The sequence below is a fragment of the Ammospiza caudacuta genome, chromosome 17 (assembly GCF_027887145.1).
Source record: "Ammospiza caudacuta isolate bAmmCau1 chromosome 17, bAmmCau1.pri, whole genome shotgun sequence".
Classification (NCBI taxonomy): domain Eukaryota; kingdom Metazoa; phylum Chordata; class Aves; order Passeriformes; family Passerellidae; genus Ammospiza; species Ammospiza caudacuta.
In genome coordinates, this window is record NC_080609.1 from 2,314,340 (window position 1) to 2,334,334 (window position 19,995).

General features: G+C 49.9%; 1 protein-coding gene across 3 annotated transcripts in view; it reads right to left on the reverse strand.

The window, feature by feature from the left end:
• Positions 1–15,463, reverse strand: part of PIGQ (phosphatidylinositol glycan anchor biosynthesis class Q) — a 37,905-nt gene extending 22,442 nt beyond the window's left edge. For 2 of the 3 annotated variants that reach the window (XM_058815788.1, XM_058815786.1), the window contains exons 1-4: positions 15,336–15,463; positions 11,603–12,293; positions 5,852–5,983; positions 4,180–4,300 (exon numbers count right to left, since the gene is read on the reverse strand). In XM_058815788.1, coding sequence (XP_058671771.1) covers positions 4,180–4,300; positions 5,852–5,983; positions 11,603–12,267 — 918 coding nt within the window. In that variant the 5' untranslated portion in view covers positions 12,268–12,293; positions 15,336–15,463. Of the gene's footprint in view, positions 1–4,179; positions 4,301–5,851; positions 5,984–11,602; positions 12,294–12,452; positions 12,569–15,335 lie in introns of those variants that run through there. The other variant, XM_058815787.1, reaches the window with a different exon arrangement.
• Positions 15,464–19,995: the final 4,532 nt, after the last annotated feature.

Consider the following 19,995-nt stretch of genomic DNA (forward strand, 5'->3'; position numbering starts at 1 on the left):
GACATGACCAAACTGGAGAGAGACTGGTGCTAACCAGGGTTAGATGAGCTCACTGTGGAAATATTCTCTTTCCTGTCATGCTCTTCTTCCTAGTTTCCATGTGCAGAGGTAAATGCTGTTGTGACATGGCTTGAGAAGGACACACAGGGCACTGTGATACTCCAGGGAACAGAGCTGGGAAGGGGCTGGAGCACCAGGAGGGGCTGAGGGAGGTGGGAAGGGGCTCAGCCTGGAGAAAAGGAGGCTCAGGGGGCACCTTGTGGCTCTGCACAGCTCCTGACAGGAGGGGACAGCCGGGGGGTTGGGCTGTGCTCCCAGGGAACAGAACAAGGGGAAATGGCTTTAAGTTGTGCCAGGAGAGATTTACATTGGATATTGAGAAAATTTCTTCACTGAAAGGGTGGTCAGGCACTGACAGAGCTGCCTGGGGCAGTGGTGGAGTCCCCATCCCTGGGGGCCCTTGTGGCCAGGGGTTAGGGTGAACACAGGGGTGCTGGGCTGATGGTTGGACTTGGTGATCCTGAAGGTCTTTTCCAGCTTTAAGGCTTCCATCTGGTGCAAGTCAGAGCATGCAGAGGCAAAGCTGTCCCTGTCAGACACACCTGCCCTGTGTCTGTGGCAGGTGGTTGGGGCTCTAAGATACACTATTTTATAAATTAACATCTAAAAATATTTTTCAGGAAGCGCTCTCTCTGCTGGCTTTGTTTATGGATCAGTGGAACAAGACTGACTAGGAGCATACATCCAATTATCTCCAAGCCCCAGAAAAGCTTTTGCAGGCACAATCTATGATAAATATGTAACTGTTTCAAACAGATTGCAACTTAGGAAAAAGAGACATCAGCAAGGATAAAAGAGATAAAGGGGGGAAAAAAAGGAGATGGTTTATGAGCAGCTCTGTTTAAAACCAGTGCAAATCTTTGAGTCAGGTATTTCTGAAAGAAGGCTGTCTTGTGGAAGGCAAAAGCAAGGACAACCATTGGGAAGCCTGGTGGGATCAAGAGTAGGAGGAAGGTAGGAGTTGTGAGGGCACCTACAGAGAGACGATTATTCAAGTTTTCCATTTTTGGATTTGAAAGGCTGCTTCAAAAATCAGTCTTTCCTAACAGCTCCTTGCCAGTTACTCCCTGGGTGTCTCTGAATCACATCTGCCTCACTGAGTGACAAAAGCAGCTTGTTATTACAGCCAGCACAGTACAGCTCACCACGCTAGAAAAGTGGGAGCTGCACTCAGAGATGTCTCGTGCAGCATCAACAATTGCCACCCAAGTGCTGATTTGAGATCCATTTTATCAGAGGATAAAAAATGGATGGTCAGGGAACACAGCTTGAACTCCTGGCAGCAGGCTGAGCTTGTGACCCTGGCAGTGCTGAGAGTCAAAATCACCCACCTGCACTGCTTCCTCCCAGAGAAATGTTGGTTGGAATAAACCCAAGCACTGCACCCAGAGGCCACACAGCTAGGATTTTGTCAATGTTAAAATCAATCAATCAAACCAGTAAGGTTATGTGTTATATAAGGGTAGTCTGTCAATATTAAAATCAATAAGGTTAAAGTGAGGTTATGTATATAGACTTATATAGACAATCTTATAGTTATGTATAGTTATATATATATAGTTATAGTTATATATATATATAGTTATGTATATAGCCTTATTATACATAACAATCTTATTACAGTAGCAACACAGAATATCCTGGGTGGAAAGGACCTTCAGGGATCATTCAGTCCAGCTGCTGTCCCTGCACAGACACCCCAACAATCCCACCCTGGGCATCCCTGGCAGCGCTGTCCAAGCTCTCCTGGAGCTCTGGCAGCCCCAGGGCTGTGCCCATTCCCTGGGGAGCCTGGGCAGTGCCAGCACCCTCTGGGCATATGAGATACCCAATGTTGTATTTACCAACAGACACAGAGGTGTAGGGTCAATGCTATCAGCATATCTGGGCACAGCTCACAGCAGAAGAGTGTTAGGGAAGGAACAGGGGCTCTCTGCACACAGGGAATGCTGAGTTACTGAACCTGGCAACACACAAGCACTTGAGAAAGCCCAGTGATGGGAATAATGCAGACCAGATGGACACTCAGCAGCAGAGAGGAAACCCACTGCTGAATGGCTGAGGGGAGATTTTGCTGTCATACTGGAAAAGAAGTGGTGCTGGCTTGCACACCACATGCTGAAGTCATTAGTATATTTTGGGATCACTCAGATCTGCATTTTTTAAGGCCTGCATATAATGCATATAAATCAATGCCCAGCAAAGGGAGTAAAAAGACTCCAAAAGATTTTATGTCCACAATCTCATATGCCTGAAAGAAGAAACTAAGGCTAGAAAAAAGAAGAGTTGTGAATGGCCTGAACTGATAAGCCAGGAAAAACAGGGAAGAAAGGCACTGACTGGCTATCAGCCCCCCCAGCCATGGAGGAGTCAGCACTTCCAGGAATGAAAGCAAACAGCTCCTGGTGATAGCCAGGCACCAGAGTCCACACACGGCGGAGGAGACTTGCTGAAGACAGCTGTCACTATGAGGCAAAAGTTGAGTGACAGATGAGCTAAATTACTGAAAGAGGAACAAACAAGCAACCCTCACAAGAAAGCCTGTCCAGGACAGGTGCTGGGGTTGGACACACCTTGAGCATGGAGAGTGTCCATCTGCCAAAGACACTGGGCAGATGGAATCCCTCCCAGAGCCACCTGTGCAACCAGGAATGCAGCCAAAGCCACTTCCCTGCAGACTTGTTAAGAAATCAGATTTCTGAGAGCTGGGCACTTCCAGTAATCCCAAAGGAAAAGCTCTAGAGAACTTAAACTTCTCCAGCTGAAATATCTGTAAGGGAAAAGATGTAAGAATAAGGCTTGGAAGAATATTTGCAGTGTATAGCTCAAACACAAGACCAAGTGTCCTGCAACAAATGTGCTTCTCCCTACCCACCAGCACTGCTGAGTAGTGCCTACAGCACACATGCTGTCCTTAAAAGTTTGACTTGAAAGACAAGAAAACCAATAGTCCTGATCCACAGCTATGCTGGACAATCCATACATGCTTTCTCCAAGTCCAGCAAGTACAAGACTGATCAGAGACCTTGCAATAATTAAGGAGCTCAACATGGACCAAAAAGACTGTCGTGAAAGGAAATGTGAGGTCTTCCCAGGAAATGCAGCATAAGTAGGAAAAATAAACCACTGCTGGAATTTTCTGATCAAAATCAAATTCTTCTCAACCAAGAAGCTGGAGAAAGAGCAGAGAGAAGACATTCTCCAGCTGCTAGAAAGAACCCAATGGAAAGAGCCATGTAGAAATGAAAGAAAAGTGGGCAGAGAAAGGATTAGGCTGTGCAGCTGCATGGCAGGGCTCAAAATTGGCTGCACATGTAATCCCAAGATACAGAAGCTCTTAAAAGAGAGCTGACCTCAGATTAGTGGTCTGGTCTCTAGCCTCTGAAGTACATTATATGTTCCTTACTGCCACTAAACAGATAAACTGGAGCTCTGCATAAAATGAACCACCAGAAGAGCAGGACAATGTGGCTCACACCAGCTACCCATGAATTTCTGCTGATGTTGGGGGATTTCAGTGGGCAAGAGGAGTTCTGTTTAAGAAAATCACAACACACAGCAGGTTTTCCTTGTCTGGCCATATCGCAGAGCTCTTAGGCAGGATTTCAGGTGTTTGTACCCTGACCAGCAAAGCCTTTGGACTTCCCCATGAAACTCCTTCCACAAGCACAGTTGCACTGCTTATCATATTTGACTTTCCAGCAGTTTATCAGACTCAACCCAGGTTACAGCATTTTTTTCACCACAAACACCCCATATAGCAACAACTTGAGGACACTTTCTGTCGACTCCAGAAAAAAATAAAATAAAACAAAAGCACTATGGCTCCATAACCACCTAACCTGCAGCTGCAGAGCTCTGTCCAAGCCATAATTGTTCCTTTAGAAGCTTGAGGAGCCCTCCCATAAACATCTAATTACTATTCACAGCACATGCAAAGCAGAGCTGAGTTTCTTTTGAGCAGCCCCAACAGGCCTGATTTGAAGATTTCACTGTTCTTGAGGAGACCTAATTTGCATGACTTCAGACAGGTCTCTCAGAAAGCTTGTGTGAGAGGCATTGCCTCCTTAAAAACCAACCCAGAGCAGGTGAAAGGGGATCAGATTTGGCCAGACTTACGTCAGCCACAGGTATGAGGGTGTCAGCAAGGTGACCAATGCGGTTCTTCCTGTACAGCCACGACATCAGCAGTATCCCCAGGGCCACATCAATCAGCAGAGACACAAAGATGTTGGCTTTCCTGCAGGCAGGGCAGAGAGAAACAGAGTTAAAGGAAGGACAGTGTTTAATGTTTCAATGACAGTTGTTGGCTTTGCTTATGTAGCACCTTTAATGTCCCAGGGACACCAGGACAACTCATTGAAGAGGAACAATTTTGGAATATTTTCATATCCACTGGTGTGCTGCTCCTGTAGCCAAGCACAGGAGAGGTTTGTTCAGCCTGGAGAAGGGAAGACTGAGGGGACACCTCCCAGCTGTTTACAGCTCTCTCCTCAGGAGCAGCTCTGCTCTGTGACCAGGGACAGGACCCAAAGGAGCAGCTGGAGCTGTGCCAGGGCAGGTTTAGGTTGGAGATCAGGAAAGGTTCATCCCCAGAGGGTGCTGGCACTGCCCAGGCTGCCCAGGGAATGGGCACAGCCCCGGGGTTGCCAGAGCTCCAGGAGAGCTTGGACAATGATCTCAGGGGTGCACAGGGTGGGATTGTTGGGGTGTCTGTGCAGAGCCAGGGGCTGGGCTGGATGATCCCTGAGGGTCCCTTCCCACTCAGGATATTCTGTGATTCCATGATTCTAAACTCAGAGCCATTCACAGCCTGCCACATCACAAAACCTTTCTTAGTAGGGAGCAAAGAGGGGATTGAAGCAACAAGAGGAATGTTAGACAGAAAGGTATATGCACACTCAGGGGGGATTTACCAATTACCTGTACCAAGGGCAGCAGCACTTGGCACATCCACACTGAGATCAGATGGCTTTCCCAGACAAGGCAATAAATAGTGGTTCTGGGTTCATACACAAACCCAGAAGAGCTGCTGGGCTGCCCCTTCCTCACTAGAGTTTCTGAATGGAATTCCATGACGTGAGTTACTCAGGAATCAGACAGAACAATCACAGTTACTTCTGGCCTTCAAATCTGTTAATCTATTTTAAGTGTTCCCTGGGAGTCTATTACTGCAGGATCAGAGAATCACACAGAACAAGACTGGCTGTGGAAGAGCTGTAGGGTATCCAATATCTATCTCAGATCTCTGCTCTGCTCCTCTCACTGTGCTGCATGTTTGCTTTTTCCCTTAAACTTTGTTACTGTTCTAACAGTGTAAGTGGAGTCTCTGGTCTGCAGTTTCTGCACAAAGAGCTTTCCCAAAAGAGTGGGTGAAAGAGGGGAGCATTTAAACCTTTCTGCTCTTATGGAAAATGCCACTGAACACTGATGGATGGCTGTGGTTGACAGCAGCACATGTGAAAGCAATGTGCCTGTGGGAGTAGTGACAGCAAAGCACTCACACATGGGTGCAGCACAAGCTTTTGGGGTGCAATATCCCAGTTGCCTTTCCTAAGCTAGGGAAAAAGGCAGGTATCTGGTAAAAGACATGATTAACACATAAAAATACAAATATACATGCATATGAATAGAGTGTAGAGTAAAGATATGCAAACTAGCAGGGAATAGAGGAACATGATAGGGTGCAGTGAGGGCCTAGTTCTGTCCAGGCATGGGATACAAGGTTTGGGTTCCCCACAGGAGATAGGGATAGAGCCAAGACACATCTAACTTTACATGTACTCCATACCTCATCAGCTGATTTTGGTTTTGAGCCTTCTTGTTGCTGCTGATGACCTGGAGGTGCTGCAGGCGGTGTCCCAGCTGCTCACAGGTTGAGAGTTTGCTCCACAAGAAAGACAAAGGCCAAAACTTCAGCACCCTGCAAAACACATGGGAATGTCTCCTCTTGCCTTTGCCATGGTGCAGGCCAGCATCCAACATCCATGCAAAACACTCAGTGTGAAGTTAAGGTTGGGCAACCAGAGCGGGTGATTAGATGTTAATGACTCTCTGAAAGGTTAAAAGAATTAAGGCAGCCTTGCCAGACCAAGACATGCAGACAACCCAAGCTCTCATTTGCACTCTGTCAAACCATGTCTCACTCTTCCAAGGAAGCCACAAGGCAATCCTGATCCCAACCTCTACTTTGGATACATCACTGGGCTTGCACAATGCTCCAATCTCCAGGAGAGCAGAGTCAAGTTGTGTTCAGTGCAACAATTCAACGTGGTGTAACTGCTGCACAAACCCCAGTGTTACTCATTACAGATTGTGGAATGGGTTGAGTTGGAAAGAACCTTAAAGCTCATCCCATCCTACCCCTGCCATGGCAGGGACACCTCCCACTGTCCCAGGCTGCTCCCAGCCCTGCCCAGCCTGGCCTTGGGCACTGCCAGGGATCCAGGGGCAGCCACAGCTGCTCTGGGCACCCTGTGCCAGGGCCTGCCCACCCTCACAGGGAACAATTCCCAATTCCCAATATCCCATCCATCCCTACCCTCTGGGAGCCATTCCCCCTTGTGCTGTCCCTCCATCTCTTGTCCCCTCTCCCTCCCAGTACCTCTCCCTCTTCAGTCCCCAGTCCCTCTCCCTCCCTCACATCTGCTGGAGCCCCTTTAGGCACTGGAAAGGACTCTAATGTCCCCCCAGAGCCTTCAGCTCTCCAGGTGAATCCCTCCAGCTCCCCCAGCCTGGCTCCAGAGCAGAGGTGATCACAACTCTCTGTGTGGTGTGAGCCTGGTATAACAAATAGCTGTGCCCTCCATGCAGTTTATGTCCCTTCCCCCCTGCTTTTCTTTTTTCTTCCACTTGATCCTTCTCTTCTTTTTTTTTTTTTTTTATTACTTCCAAATTCTTTTTTCAGGGTCTTCACTTCTACCTTCTCTCCACTGCCTTGCAGTGACCAGCATTATGTAGATAACCAACTTTTAGCATTTAATTAGGTTTCAAAGTTAACATCCACATTAGGCCTGTAGGGGAGGAAACAGTCACAAGGTTCTTTTCTTATGACTCAGAAGAAAAGTACAAAATGATGCTCAATTATTTTGGGGAGTTACTTTTATTACCACACAACCTATAAAGCAAGGATAGTTGGTGATTTGTGCAGGCTGAAGTGACACAGCACTGGGAGCAGGCTGGTCACAGAAACCACAGCAACACATGGCACCAGGTTTGGTTTGGGGGATAAATTCTGATGTGGCCATAATTTGGATCACTTCTCTCCTGTACACAGGACTACACCACCCAGCGCAGTTGTTGCACTATTTTCACAGTGTTTTACTGGTTTTTGTTAAAGGTCCAGGAATCCATGGTCACTTTTAGTCACTTTATCTACTCTCCTGTGCTGCTCTGGCACTGTTTTTCAGGTTACATTCATTTCACACAGTACCATTATTCCTGGTATCCTGCTTCACTCTGGAAATTGCACAGCTGCCTGGACCATTCCTGAGCAGGGCCTGGAGATGGATGTCCCTGCAAACTGTGTGTGCCTTGCATGGATTTCACCCAGAGCCTGCCAGCCCATGCCCAGCAGCAGATGCCTCCACAACAGGCCAGGATGGGCACACTGGGCTGCCCACTGCTATTTATGCAATTCACACCAATCACAAAGGTACAGTTCCTCCAAACCCTGCTCAGTCCCCTGGGGCTGCTGTCCCTCTCCTCCCCACACCCTCCTGAGCCCTTTGAACCCCACTTTGTGCATCATTTGTCAGCTGAAGGACCAGAGTGTTGAAGTCCGCCTCTTCCCCCTCCCTCCCCATTCAAATTTCAGACACATTGGGTTTGAAGCACACGCAGTGTACTGTGAATCATTCTTAATTTGAGGTCTCCAAGTTACTCAGCTCTGCTACAGCCTCCCACCTTGGAGACAAATGAATGCACTGTTCCTCAGCTGACTTGTCAGGAGGAGGGAGCTGGGGCGGTGGAGAAAAGAGCAGTGCAGGGGAGGGAGAGGGGGTGACTGCTCTGGCCACGGATCACACACACCTGGCCTCACAGATTCACCAAGACACCAGAGCAGATGAGTTTTCCCTTCCAATTATGCCCCAGCTCAGTGGTTACAAACTCTGGTGTGGCAAAACTTGACTAGAGCAGAGAATTGCACTTGAAATGTAAAGAAGGGGAAGGAGGAACGCTCTACCTGTGGGATTATGTACAGATGGCTGAAGGTGAAGAATTATGGGTCAAACACCAGCTGCCAGACCGTGTCAGCTCAGGCAGAAAGCAGCAGCTCTGGGGCCTGTGCTACAGCACACACTCACCGGGTGAGAGCCCCATCCTCTCTCAGCAGTGGGTGTCTCTCACCATCCATGGCTGCTCCTCAAGCTGGAGGCAGCCAACCCCTGGCTCACCCCCAGTCTGACACCCCCAGAAGGATGGAGAGAAAGGACAGGCTGCTGTTGTCTGCCTGAGGAATGTCTTGCACAAATGGGAATGACTCCCAAAGCAACCTCAGAGCACCAAAACATTGTGCAGCCTGCAATGGTTCAGCTCCTCAACTGGACACCATGGGCCCAAAAACACATCCCAGGGATGTCCCTGTCTATGCTACAACTGACTCTCTTTTCACTCACCACCACAAGCACAATCCCTATTCCACTCACACAGTTTCACATACATACACATACTTATTGAAATAAAAATACAAACACACTGCAAAAAGCTCAATAGAGCAGCTGCAAGATGTGCTATGGGAACTCTCCTCTCTGTGAGGACTGAGGAAGAGAGCAAAAAAATATTCCTTGTGTGGTCTCCTACCCCTTTGCACATTGACTGTGCATTGCCAGAAATACTCCCACTTGTTTACAACACACTATATAGAACCATTTTCAGGACTTCAATGGAAAACCAACCAGATAAAAAAACCCAACAAAAATCTAGTCATGTTGTGTCATTGCATTATCTAAGCAGCAGGAGATCTTTGGGGTATTTCCAAATATATGGAATTTTTGCAATAAATTAACACAGCCTCCATGAGTAAGCCTTGATTTTCCAATTCATTTTTTTCCCAAGAGTGAGAGGGGAATTTTCAGATATCAGATGAAAAGCAATCTTTCCGAATCTGGATCACATGCAAATATTAAGCTCCATTAACCAGAACCCCTGTGTGTTTTCTTGCTCCTTGCTACAAACTGCAGGAGCAGTGCCTCCCTTTGGATGAGGAATTGGAGGTGTTTATAAACAGACTTTTTTAAAAACGAGCACATGGAATTTACTGCCTCAAGATTAAAACATCCTAACGTCCCCAAGAGCAGAGACCTTCAGGGATAATGGGAATGCTGCCCCCAAGTTCCTCGGAAGCAGAATCGCAATGGCCACCCCTCAGCACACGGTGGTGCTGCAGAAATGCCTTAACTCAGGATGTGCAGGACCTGGGAACACGGGGTGAGCTTGGAGGGATGGCAGGGACTCACTCCCTGAGATTCCCTGCAAATATACAGGGCAGCAGTGTATATATAACAGGGGCATATCCAAAAATCCCCAAACCTCCTCAGCCTGAGAGCACATTGCTGATCTCTTGCTTTAGCCTTTCAAAGCTGACTATCCCTTAACATCACAAAAAAAAAAAAAACAGATAGAAAAAAGTCCTGTGACCTGAAAGAGAAAAAAATCAGTAAATCTTATTTTATGGGATGTCCTGTCCCAGCATGGGGAGGAGGGGACTGGAAGGACACCTGCATGTGACATCTTGAACTCTCCCTGCCTTGAGTATGTTGGCATGAAGGAGGTTCTGCCACACATCATGTGGTACAAAATGGAACCAAATTCCTTCAAATCACTTAGAAGGTCAAGCAGGAGACTTGTTATAAAGCCAGGCACTAATCTCTGTTCTCCAAGGTTGATGTTTTAAAACACATAGGAGATAAGTAAATATAAAGTTGATACCGGGGGTGAATAAAACAAAGGAGAGAGAAAGCTCTGCCTCCCAAGGTTGAGGACAGGCTCAGTGCTGGTTTGTGCACAGCAAGCCTTGCATTCTGCCTGCTGCCAGGTACAGCAGGCTGCTGCTCTCCCTCAGAACATCCATCCTGGCCCTAGGAAAAGCTGAAGTCAGAATTCCTGAGAAGCTGGGTAGCAGCTATCTGGGCCCAACCTGCCACTGAGCTTGAGCTCCCAACTTGTGTTTGGACTGCAGACTGAGACTGGATGCCAGCAAGGCTTGAGCTTAACCTGACTCCAAGCCTGGCCTGAATCCTGGCACCAGTTGAGGTGGGACCAAGTGAGACCACAAAAGAATCATCCTGTCTGTGGTGATGGCACACAAGCAGAAAAAGGACCTTTGGAGCTGACTCCAAATCTTCTGCCCAACCACAAAGCTGGGACCTAATCACCATTAAGAACCAGTAACACACAGTATCTACAGAGCAGTCCCAGGACACAGGGGTCCTTGATGATATCAGGTTTGAATCTCAATCTCTTCCAATAATCCAAAACTGGACAGTTTTTCCTTTGTGGACCAGACTGTGTAACCCAACTGCTCAGAAAATTTTTGCATGGGAAGAGTTTCACTGTAATTCTTTTACAACTGTATCACACAATTGGAAACCTGTTAAATACCTCCATTCCTTTAGGCTGTACTTAAAAAGATTTACCCATGAATATAGAAGTAGCTGTTATCAAAATGTCATCAATTACAGTGTCTTCTTGCAGCTTAGAACCAAAACTCCACTCTCCTCTCTGTCACAACCTCACCAGGCAGCTGCAGTGGTGGAATCACCATCCCTGCAAGTATTTAAAAACATGTGGCACTTGGAAACATAGGGTAGTTTGGTGGCCTTGGCAGTGCTGGCTTAATTGGACTTGATGATCTTAGAGGGCCTTTCCAAGGTAAATGATTCCATGATTTTAAGTTTCTTCCCTGCAAATCTGCTCAGAATTAGCTTTCAGTCCAAGCACTTGCCACGTATCACATTTGGAGCATCCTATTCAAGCTCACAGTTGTGAGAACAGGATTTCACCAAGGATTCAGGCTGAGCAGCAATCCCTCTAAACTTCTGTAAAATGCCAAGGTTGAAGCACCACAGTCTCTTGGAGAGAGGATGGATTTAGAAACAGTATTTGGATTTGGATTTGGATTAACAGTATTTGCTGATGTTTCACAGCTGCAGAGGGAGTCACGGCAAACAGGGAGGAGGGAGTCCCCAGCTATGGAGACTAAGGACAGCCTCACATCTTTCTGTCAGCCATAGAACATCTGGAAATCCACTGTTTCAGCTGTGATGAAACTGAAGCAGGGCTGAACTATCCCTGTTGCAAATGGGGAGGACATTCATGCCTCCCCAGAAAACCTCCCAGCTCCATGAAGAGCTCTGAGGGAGCCTCTGGCCTTGTGTTTTCCTGTTGGAGTAGAGCTCCAGCAGGACCTCCTGCAGCAGCCTGTTTCCAACAGAACAATTTTCTATCACATTTCTGACTGAGGCTGAGCAGTAGTCCTGCAATGCCTAACCAAGAATTACATTTCCAGGCAGAACAAGCTGGGTGATGCCACATCACCTACCTGCTCCTGCAGATCCCAGAGAGCAGAGAGAGCAGGAGTGTCAGCAGCATGCAGGCAGGCACAGAGGCCTGCTTCAGCAGCTCCACGATGATGCTGGCCTCCACCCCATCCGACTGCCAGTGGGTCAGCTTGATGGGCCCCTCGTCGTACCTGTCTGTCATGAACAGCACCTGGCTCCTGGCCACCGTGTCAAAGATGGCCGAGAGCTTTGAGGCATCCTCTGCCCCCTGGCCAGCTGTGTCCAAAGGGGGGTGCAGATGGGAAAGCATGACCTTGCGCTGGTCATAGTACACCAAGATGATTTCTTCCTCCTGAGGGTTCGTAGAGTGTTTCTGAAGGATAGAACAGCTCCAGAATTTGCTGTCTCCCTCTTTGCTTATCTGGATCCATGGCTCATGGCAGAATATGGTCCCAAGGTCTTCCAAGAACTCACTGAGACTCTCCTCTTTCTCCTGTTTGCTATTGCTCCATGAGCCAAGCACAGAAACACTGACTTGAGTCACACGCTGGACTTCCCCAAGGTACTGCTTCACCTGCACAGGGATGAAGGGGAAGTGCACCACAGCAAGGATGACAGCAGAGTTCTGCTCGGAGATCCAGCGGCCGATCAAAATGCCGCTGTCTGCTGAGGAGCAGCACGATGGAAAGAACACCTTCAGTACCATGGCAGTGACCCTGCAGGGATGTACACCTGCCAATAAACACAAAAATTCAACTTGAGCATGGTGAGTAAATGCAAGGAAAATCTGAGCTGGCCAAAGCCACCAGAGAGGAGAACTAAGCATGTTCAAAAACACTAAGCCAAAGCACATGAATAATGCTATCAGTGACAGGCAACAGCCATACACACATTCAGGGGGTTCCTGATGATCTGCAGTCTTTGAAGTGAGGGAAGGTGAGCCTGGAGTTTCTTAGTAAAGCCCTTCTCCCAGTCCTGGAAAGGTCTTTCACGGTGGTACACAGATAAGCACAGCCCATCAGACCAGCCAGGACCTGGCATTCACCCAGCCTTAGACCTTGGATCCCATATTGCATGTGCTGGAGCACCTCCTAGAGAAGGGAATACATCACAGCTCACCATGGTGCCTCTGGGGAGTATTTCCTGCTGCCACCAACAATCAAACACTGGCTCAGTCTCCTTTACCACCTTACAACCCAGACCTCTGCAGCAAACTCACAGAGCAACCTTGATCCCATCACTCAGCTCCTCTTGCCTCACTCCTCTCATTTGGAAACTGAGATGATAATTTTGTCAGAAGGGACTACAGTGATTAATTGAAGTAGTTTTAATTCATTAGATTCAACAGCCTAAAAAATGAGAAGCACCTCTACTTTATCAGTGCTGTTTATCTTTAGTGCTTTTCTCCTCCTCATTAAAAACACATCTCAGTGGCCTTGGGAGCCTGTTGCAGAAAGGAGCTTTGAGGCAGTTGACAGTGTCTCTTTAAATAAGGTGGAGGTTTCTAACAGGACTGTAATTGCAGTAAGGAGGGCGCTGGCGCAGAACAGCAGCATCCGGCCCCGCTGTCCTTTCCTGTCCTTCAGAGCTGTGTGAGGGATGTGGAACTCCACAGGCCCCCGGGGCTGCTCCTCTGCAGGGACCAGTCAGTTGGAAAGGGAACACAGAGGGGATTTACAGCAGGGACAGAGGATGCACAGCGGGAAGGGCCTGGTGGCTTTTTCCTCTCCCTTCAGAGAGGAGAGCTGAGCCAGTAAAGCTCAGCACCTGGGAATTTCCTACAGCACGGAGGGATGGAAGAGCAGCTATAGGGAGTGATTAACCTCTGGGGTTAATCACTTACAGTGGGATAATCAGGGGACTTGTGGACTCCCCATCCCTGGCAGTGCCCAAGGCTGGGTTGGACGGGCCTTGGAGCAACCTGGGACAGTGGGAGGTGTCCCTGCCCATGGCAGGGGTGGAACGAGATGTTCTGTAAGGTCCTCTCCATGTCAAACCATTCTATGATCTATGATTCTTCTGAGATCCTGCTTCCTCACAGACTCCAGGTCTCTGAGGTTATCCCTCAGGTCAAAGAGGGAGAAATGAAGTCCCTCTGTGGCCTCCAGATCTTGCTGAGGTTGGAGAATCCCTGGTGAGCAAGAGCCAGTGCTGAGTGCATTCAGGACCTGCAAATGCTGTGCTTCCAGCACCACACTGCCAACAAAATCCCTCAGGAGAGGGAAGTCTTGGGATATTCTTTGCAGTTTTGCAGTAGAAGGGAATATTCAGTCCAAGGAAAAATATCAAAGACAGCCCCATGATGTTTTTCCTATTGAAAGAGGGAGAGTTGTTGTGAATATCGCTACAGGAGACTCTCAGTGTCTATGCACGGCTGTCCTTAAAGGTCTGTCAATCCACTGGACACTTCAGAGACGAATTGTCAACTGTCTGTTCATACACACACTTATTTTTCACTGAGATTGTTTTTAAAGATAGCCACAATCCTCTGGGAACACTTCTCATGGAGCAGAAACACTTGCCATCCTTATCTTCTCTAGTTTATGAATTTCTCCTCTTACATCTTCCCCAACTTTTAAAATTAACATAGTTTTATGCACGCAACTCCTCCGGCTATAGCTCAGGTCAAATGATCTGCCCTTTGGCTGCTTGAAACATGGCAGAGAAGATTCTGATATGATTTTCAGGCTGTACAAAATATCTTGATAGTTGAAAACCTGGCTGATCAACTATTGTTATGTTAATGTTCTCATATTCCCAAATCCACGACTTGTCATTCATCCACCTCATTCATTTCAACAGACTGAAATATCAAATGTCATCACAGTCAACTGCTTCACTGCTGCTAATTTTAACAGAAAAATCTTACCAATGCTCATGCAGTCCCTGTTCATCAAGTACTTAAAATCTTTGAGATCCACCTATTTCTGCTGAAAACATCCACCTTTCCCTGAGAGCACCAATGCAATGATCTCAGGTCACCAAAACAAACAAAATAAACACCTCCTAAAATGTGTTAATGCAACAAATGAATACAGGACCCCAGGGCTGATTAATTCCAGAACTTTTGTTAGAAAAGCAAAGGTGAACGGTGGGATGTGGCCAGTCTCACCCCAGAGGCTGTCCTGTGGCCACAGGGTGCCAAGGGGGACTGATCCTACGGCAGACACACACCTGAGAATCCCACGATCCTTGCAGGGGGGTTAGGGCCAGGATCTAAAGAATCATAGAACCATGGAATTGTAAAGCTTGGAAAAGCCCTCTAAGACCACCAAGTCCAGCCATTCCCCAGCAGCACCACCACAACAACCACACCATGCCCTCAAGTGCCACATGCACACGGCTTTTTGAACACTTCCAGGGCGGGCATTCCAGCACTGCCCTGAGCAGCCTGTGACAGTGCCTGAGCGTGCTTTGCGTGACGAAATTTCCCCATCTATCCTATCTGTATACAAATTAAACTTCTCCTGGCACAACTTAAACCCATTTCCCCTTGTCCTGTCATCGTTCCCTGGGGGCAGAGCCCGACCCCCCCGGCTGTCCCCTCCTGTCAGGAGCTGTGCAGAGCCACAAGGTCCCCCCTGAGCCTCCTTTTCTCCAGGCTGAGCCCCTTCCCAGCTCCCTCAGCCACTCCTGGTGCTCCAGCCCCTTCCCAGCTTTGTTCCCTCCCCTAGACACGCTCCAGCCCCTCAGTGTTGCGAGGAGCCCGGCGGGGGCTCCCCGGTGCCCGCGCAGGCCCCGCGCCCGGCCCGGCCCGGCCCGCCCCGCTCCTACCGCCCGCTCCGCTCCGCCGCTTCCGCCCGCGGTTGCTCGGAGACGCCGCTGCCGCCGGGCCGTGCAGCGGGACGGGCCCGGCCGGCGCCGCCACCCGCCGCCCGCGTTCCGCGGTGCCCCGGCTCCCCGCTCCCCGCTACCGGCCTGCCGGGCCCCGCCGGCCCCGCTCCCGGCAGCGCCGCTCCCCGGGCTCGTCCCGGCGCCTTCCCGCGGGCCCCGAGAGCGGCGGGGCCGCCTGAGCCGCGCGATAAGGAGCGGCAGTGCCCCCGCCTGCCCGGCCACCGCCCGCCTGGAGCGGGGCCAGGGGCTCGGCTGTGCTCACGGGACACTCTTGGCTCCATCCCCACAGGCTGGGGGCTCACCTGTCCTCACAGGACATCGCTGTCCTCGCTTCCCAAAATCGAGGGGCTCCACTGTTCCCACAGGACCCTGCTGTCGCTCATCCCACAGGCCAGGCATGTTTCCATGTGGGACCCCATTGTCCCTCATCCCCAAAGTCCAAGGACTCACCTTTCCATGTGGGACCCCATTGTCCCTCATCCCCAAAGTCCGAGGGCTCACCTTTCCATGTGGGACCCCATTGTCCCTCATCCCCAAAGTCCGAGGGCTCACCTTTCCTCAGGGAACGCCATTGTCCCCCATCCCAGTGGCGAGGGACTCGACTGTGCTGATGGGGCCCTCTTGACCCCCATCCTGACCGCCTCAGTGGCCCTGGCCCAGCGGAGACCCGTGGGTGCCCACAGGTGCCCAAGAGCTCTGTCCTGTGATCCGACAGTGGGCTTGGGCCGGTGAGCTTGGGAAGATGCTGGGCAGCATGAGCAGGTTCCACATGGAAAGGGAGAGCAGGTGCAGAAGTGGGGGTGGGCTAGATAAAAGGTTTGGGGTTTTATTTTAGTTGTTGGATGCCACAGAATTGGAAATAAGATGGGGGAGATTACTTCTTCTGGGAGGGAACACAGCCTCCTGGGACTGACCAGGCTGATCTCGCCGTTCCTGCAGACCATGCAGCCCTGCTTGCCTCACTCTGCAGGGAGAGGGGTCCTGGAGAGCCCCACGGGGTGTCTGCTGTTCCGAGCCTGTTCCAGGGCCAGGAGGGAACAAGGCCTTCTCCAGGGATCATTTGGGATGAAAGGTGGTGACTTGGGTCTGGGACATCAGCAGAGACCATGGAGTTGTTAAGTTCCATGCCTACACCGAGGGCTGGAGCGGGGAGAGGAAAACGCCCCTGTCTGTGCCGGCACACCCTGCCCGCCTTCCCCTGGCCCTGCAGATAAAGGCAGCAGACTCTGCCTTTATCCTGGCTCTGAGCCCTCCTCTCCAGAGGACAACAGGGCAGCTCCCACCCCAGGGTGTGGGCCAGTGTGAGGAGTTCCACGATTCCATATGAAACGTACTCTGTGTAGTGGTTGTTGCTTCCCTGTAGAGGTCAGGAATGCAGCACAGAAGGAGTTACCTTCATCCTACCCTTTTCCTGAAGTCTGCTGCAGACCCAGTGTGCTGTTCCCTGATTGCAAAACCCTCCCTAACAGCCTGGGAATGAATTAGGACAGACCAGTTGGCTCAATCATGCCAGGCTCGACAGGGCTTGGAGCAATCTGATCTAGTGGAAGGTGTCCCTAGTTATGGCAGGATGTAGATCTAGGTGATCTTTAAGGACCCAATCCAAACTATTGTGTGATTCCATGACTCTGTGATAGAGCATGGACTTCTAGCATGGCCTTACCCCTCTGGTCAAGCTCTGGCATCAGGAAGATGGGACCATAGCACATCAAAATCACATGGGGAGAGGAGAAATATTTATATCAGCTTTGGAAAACACACAAGAAATCAAGCGTGTGGTGATAACAAGTTTGCCAAGGCACCAATGCAAGGCCAGTGCTGAGTAGCTGGGTCATCCTTTACATACTCTCGTGGATCCGGAGCTGGTCTAGTCCTGGAGAAGCTGAGGGCCATCAGGCAGTCAGGTCTGGGGCAATGTCCAAGACCAGGCTGGACAGGGCTTGAAGCAACCTGGGATAGTGGAGGGTGTCCCTGTCATGAAATGATCTTGACAGTCCCTCCCAACCCAAACCATTCCATGATTCCATGAGCACCAACAGATGCACAGCTCAGCGGGGCTGCAGGGGAACCAGCCCTCCTCTCCACCTGTGTGTTTGGTTGGGGTCAGCACGTGATGCCCCAGCCTTGGTGGGTCTGTACGGGGGCCTCACACAGTACTTAAAGACTTTGACACAGTTCTCCACTGTGTCTGCCACAAAGAGGTGCCCAGAGGAGGAGCAAGCCATGCCAGCGGGCCTCTGCAGCCCTGTGGACACCAGGCAGACGGGAGCTCCATGCTCTGGGAACAGGTGGACTGTACGGTGCTGCTCGTCTGCCACCAGGATGCTGCCATCCGTGTCCACGCAGACCCCAGCAGGGTTGCCAAACTGGTGTCCATATTTGCTGCTGAGGGAGCAGAGGAGCTTACAGCTGCTCATGAAGACCTTGACGTCTCCACACTCCTCGCTCACCACAAAGCCTCCACTGGGCACCGGGCTGACGTAGCGAGGTCCCTGCAGATTTGGGACAGCGTGGGCATTGAGAGTCCTGAAGGCATGGTCCAGAGCAAAGCTGTGCACTTGGCCTTGTGCATAGTCTGCTACCAGGATCTTGCCCATGGAGTCTACTCCAATACCCCTGGGAGAACCAACCTTCTTGATCTTTATCCATTCCCCCTTGGAGAGGCTGGTGTGAGGGTTGAAGACCCAGATGGCTTCATTCACCATGTCAGCTACAGCCACCATTCCCATCCTGGTCACAGTCACATCTTCGGGCAAGAAAATGCTGCCTCCCTTGCCCGTTTGCTGGCAGGGCAGGGACTGCAGTGTGTGGCCTGTGCTGCTGAGCACATGGACCCAGGGAGCACTCTCAGCTGTCACGTAGATGGAGCCATCCAGGGAGCAATGGATGCCACTGACACCCCCGTAGCGGCTGCCGGTGGGGTTGGGGATCTGCCGGACCAAGTCATCCTGGCAGTAGTGGAGGAGGTTCTTGATGTTGTCCAGATCTCCACACAGGCTTTTGGCCTTATCTGCCAGCTGGTGGACCTGGTGCTGCGTCACCATGCCCATGCCACGCTGGCTGTGCAGCAGCGGGCTGGCTGACTGCAGTGTGGTAAATGACTTCAGCTGGAGGCTGTAGATGGTTTTCAGAAGCTTCTGCTTCAGCTGGCTGGTCTCCAGCGTGTAGTCCATGACAAATCTTTTGTCCCTGTTTGGGGGAAGCAGTTAGGACCATGACTGTCCTTGCCTGCTGCCATTTCTGGGGCTGTGCTATGGTGCTTGCTTTCTACCCAGGGTCAAAGTGTTGGTGCTAGTCTGGATTAATTCATGCTAGGGAGACCATGTCACTTTATTACCAGCTAATTATGAAATAAAGACAAACAAGGACCATGGCATAGAAATTAAAAGGTCAGCAAACTGGACCTGCAGCTGGAGGAACAAGCTAAAAAGGTCCAACAGCTCCAACAACTCAACTGGTGTCAGATGTGGCCTGAAGATTTATGTGTAAAGGTGAGCCCTGTGTGTGAACTTATTGAATGGGACCTCAGACTTCCCAGTTCCTGAGATAGTGACTTCTTTCAGGTCTTTAACACTTGTTACCCCTATTTTCTGTGAGCCTCACCTCTCCAAACCAAGCTCAATCCATGGTAACGCTTGAGTCACTCAGGGTGACCATTCCTTGACTCCCACATGTCAGATGTCAAACGTGGCCAGTGAATGTCCTTGCTCAGGGCAGCCCCATCCCATCCAAGTAGTTTAATAGAATCGCAGAATATCCTGAGCTGGAAGGGGCCCACAAGAATCACAAGAATCAACTCCCAGCCCTGCACAGACACCCCAACAATCCCACCCTGGGCATCCCTGGCAGCGCTGTCCAAGCTCTCCTGGAGCTCTGGCAGCCCCGGGGCTGTGCCCATTCCCTGGGGAGCCTGGGCAGTGCCAGCACCCTCTGGGGGAAGAACCTTTCCTGATCTCCAACCTAAACCTGCCCTGGCACAGCTCCAGCTGTTCCCTGGGTCCTGTCCCTGTCTCAGGGAGCAGAGATTAGCACCTGCTGATCCAGTTATTTCTGAGGTAGCCAACAACTTGTCAGGAAGAAAAGGGGAGATTCTGCTCTGAAACATACATTCAATCTTCACCAATTTTTTTCAGACAAAAGAGCCACCATAAGAACCCAAATTTTCCTTTTGCACTCTCTCCCTCAGTTTTAAAACTTTTTAAAGGCAGTGATGGGAACCCAGTTTTGCTATGTTCTCCCCAGGCCTGGCTGGAGCATGGCTTACAACACACAGCCAGGAGCTGGCAAGTGAAATGTTAAGAGAAATATGACCTCATTAAAGCTCCTAGAGAGGCATATCTTTATTTTGCTTTAAATGTGATTATAATTAAAATTATAATGGGCACACTTGACTGTTTTGAGTTGTTTGCAAGCCATCACTCCACTTTTATTGCCTCATGTCCCAGGATTGCCTGGATCATGTGCCTTATGCTGCTCACAAAAGTGACATTTCCCCAGACCACAGCTGAAGAAAGCTAAGGCATACGATGCCAAATGGTCCCTCTCATGTGCAAGTACTGCAACTATCTAAAAGCCATCCCTGCATAATCACAGAGTACCA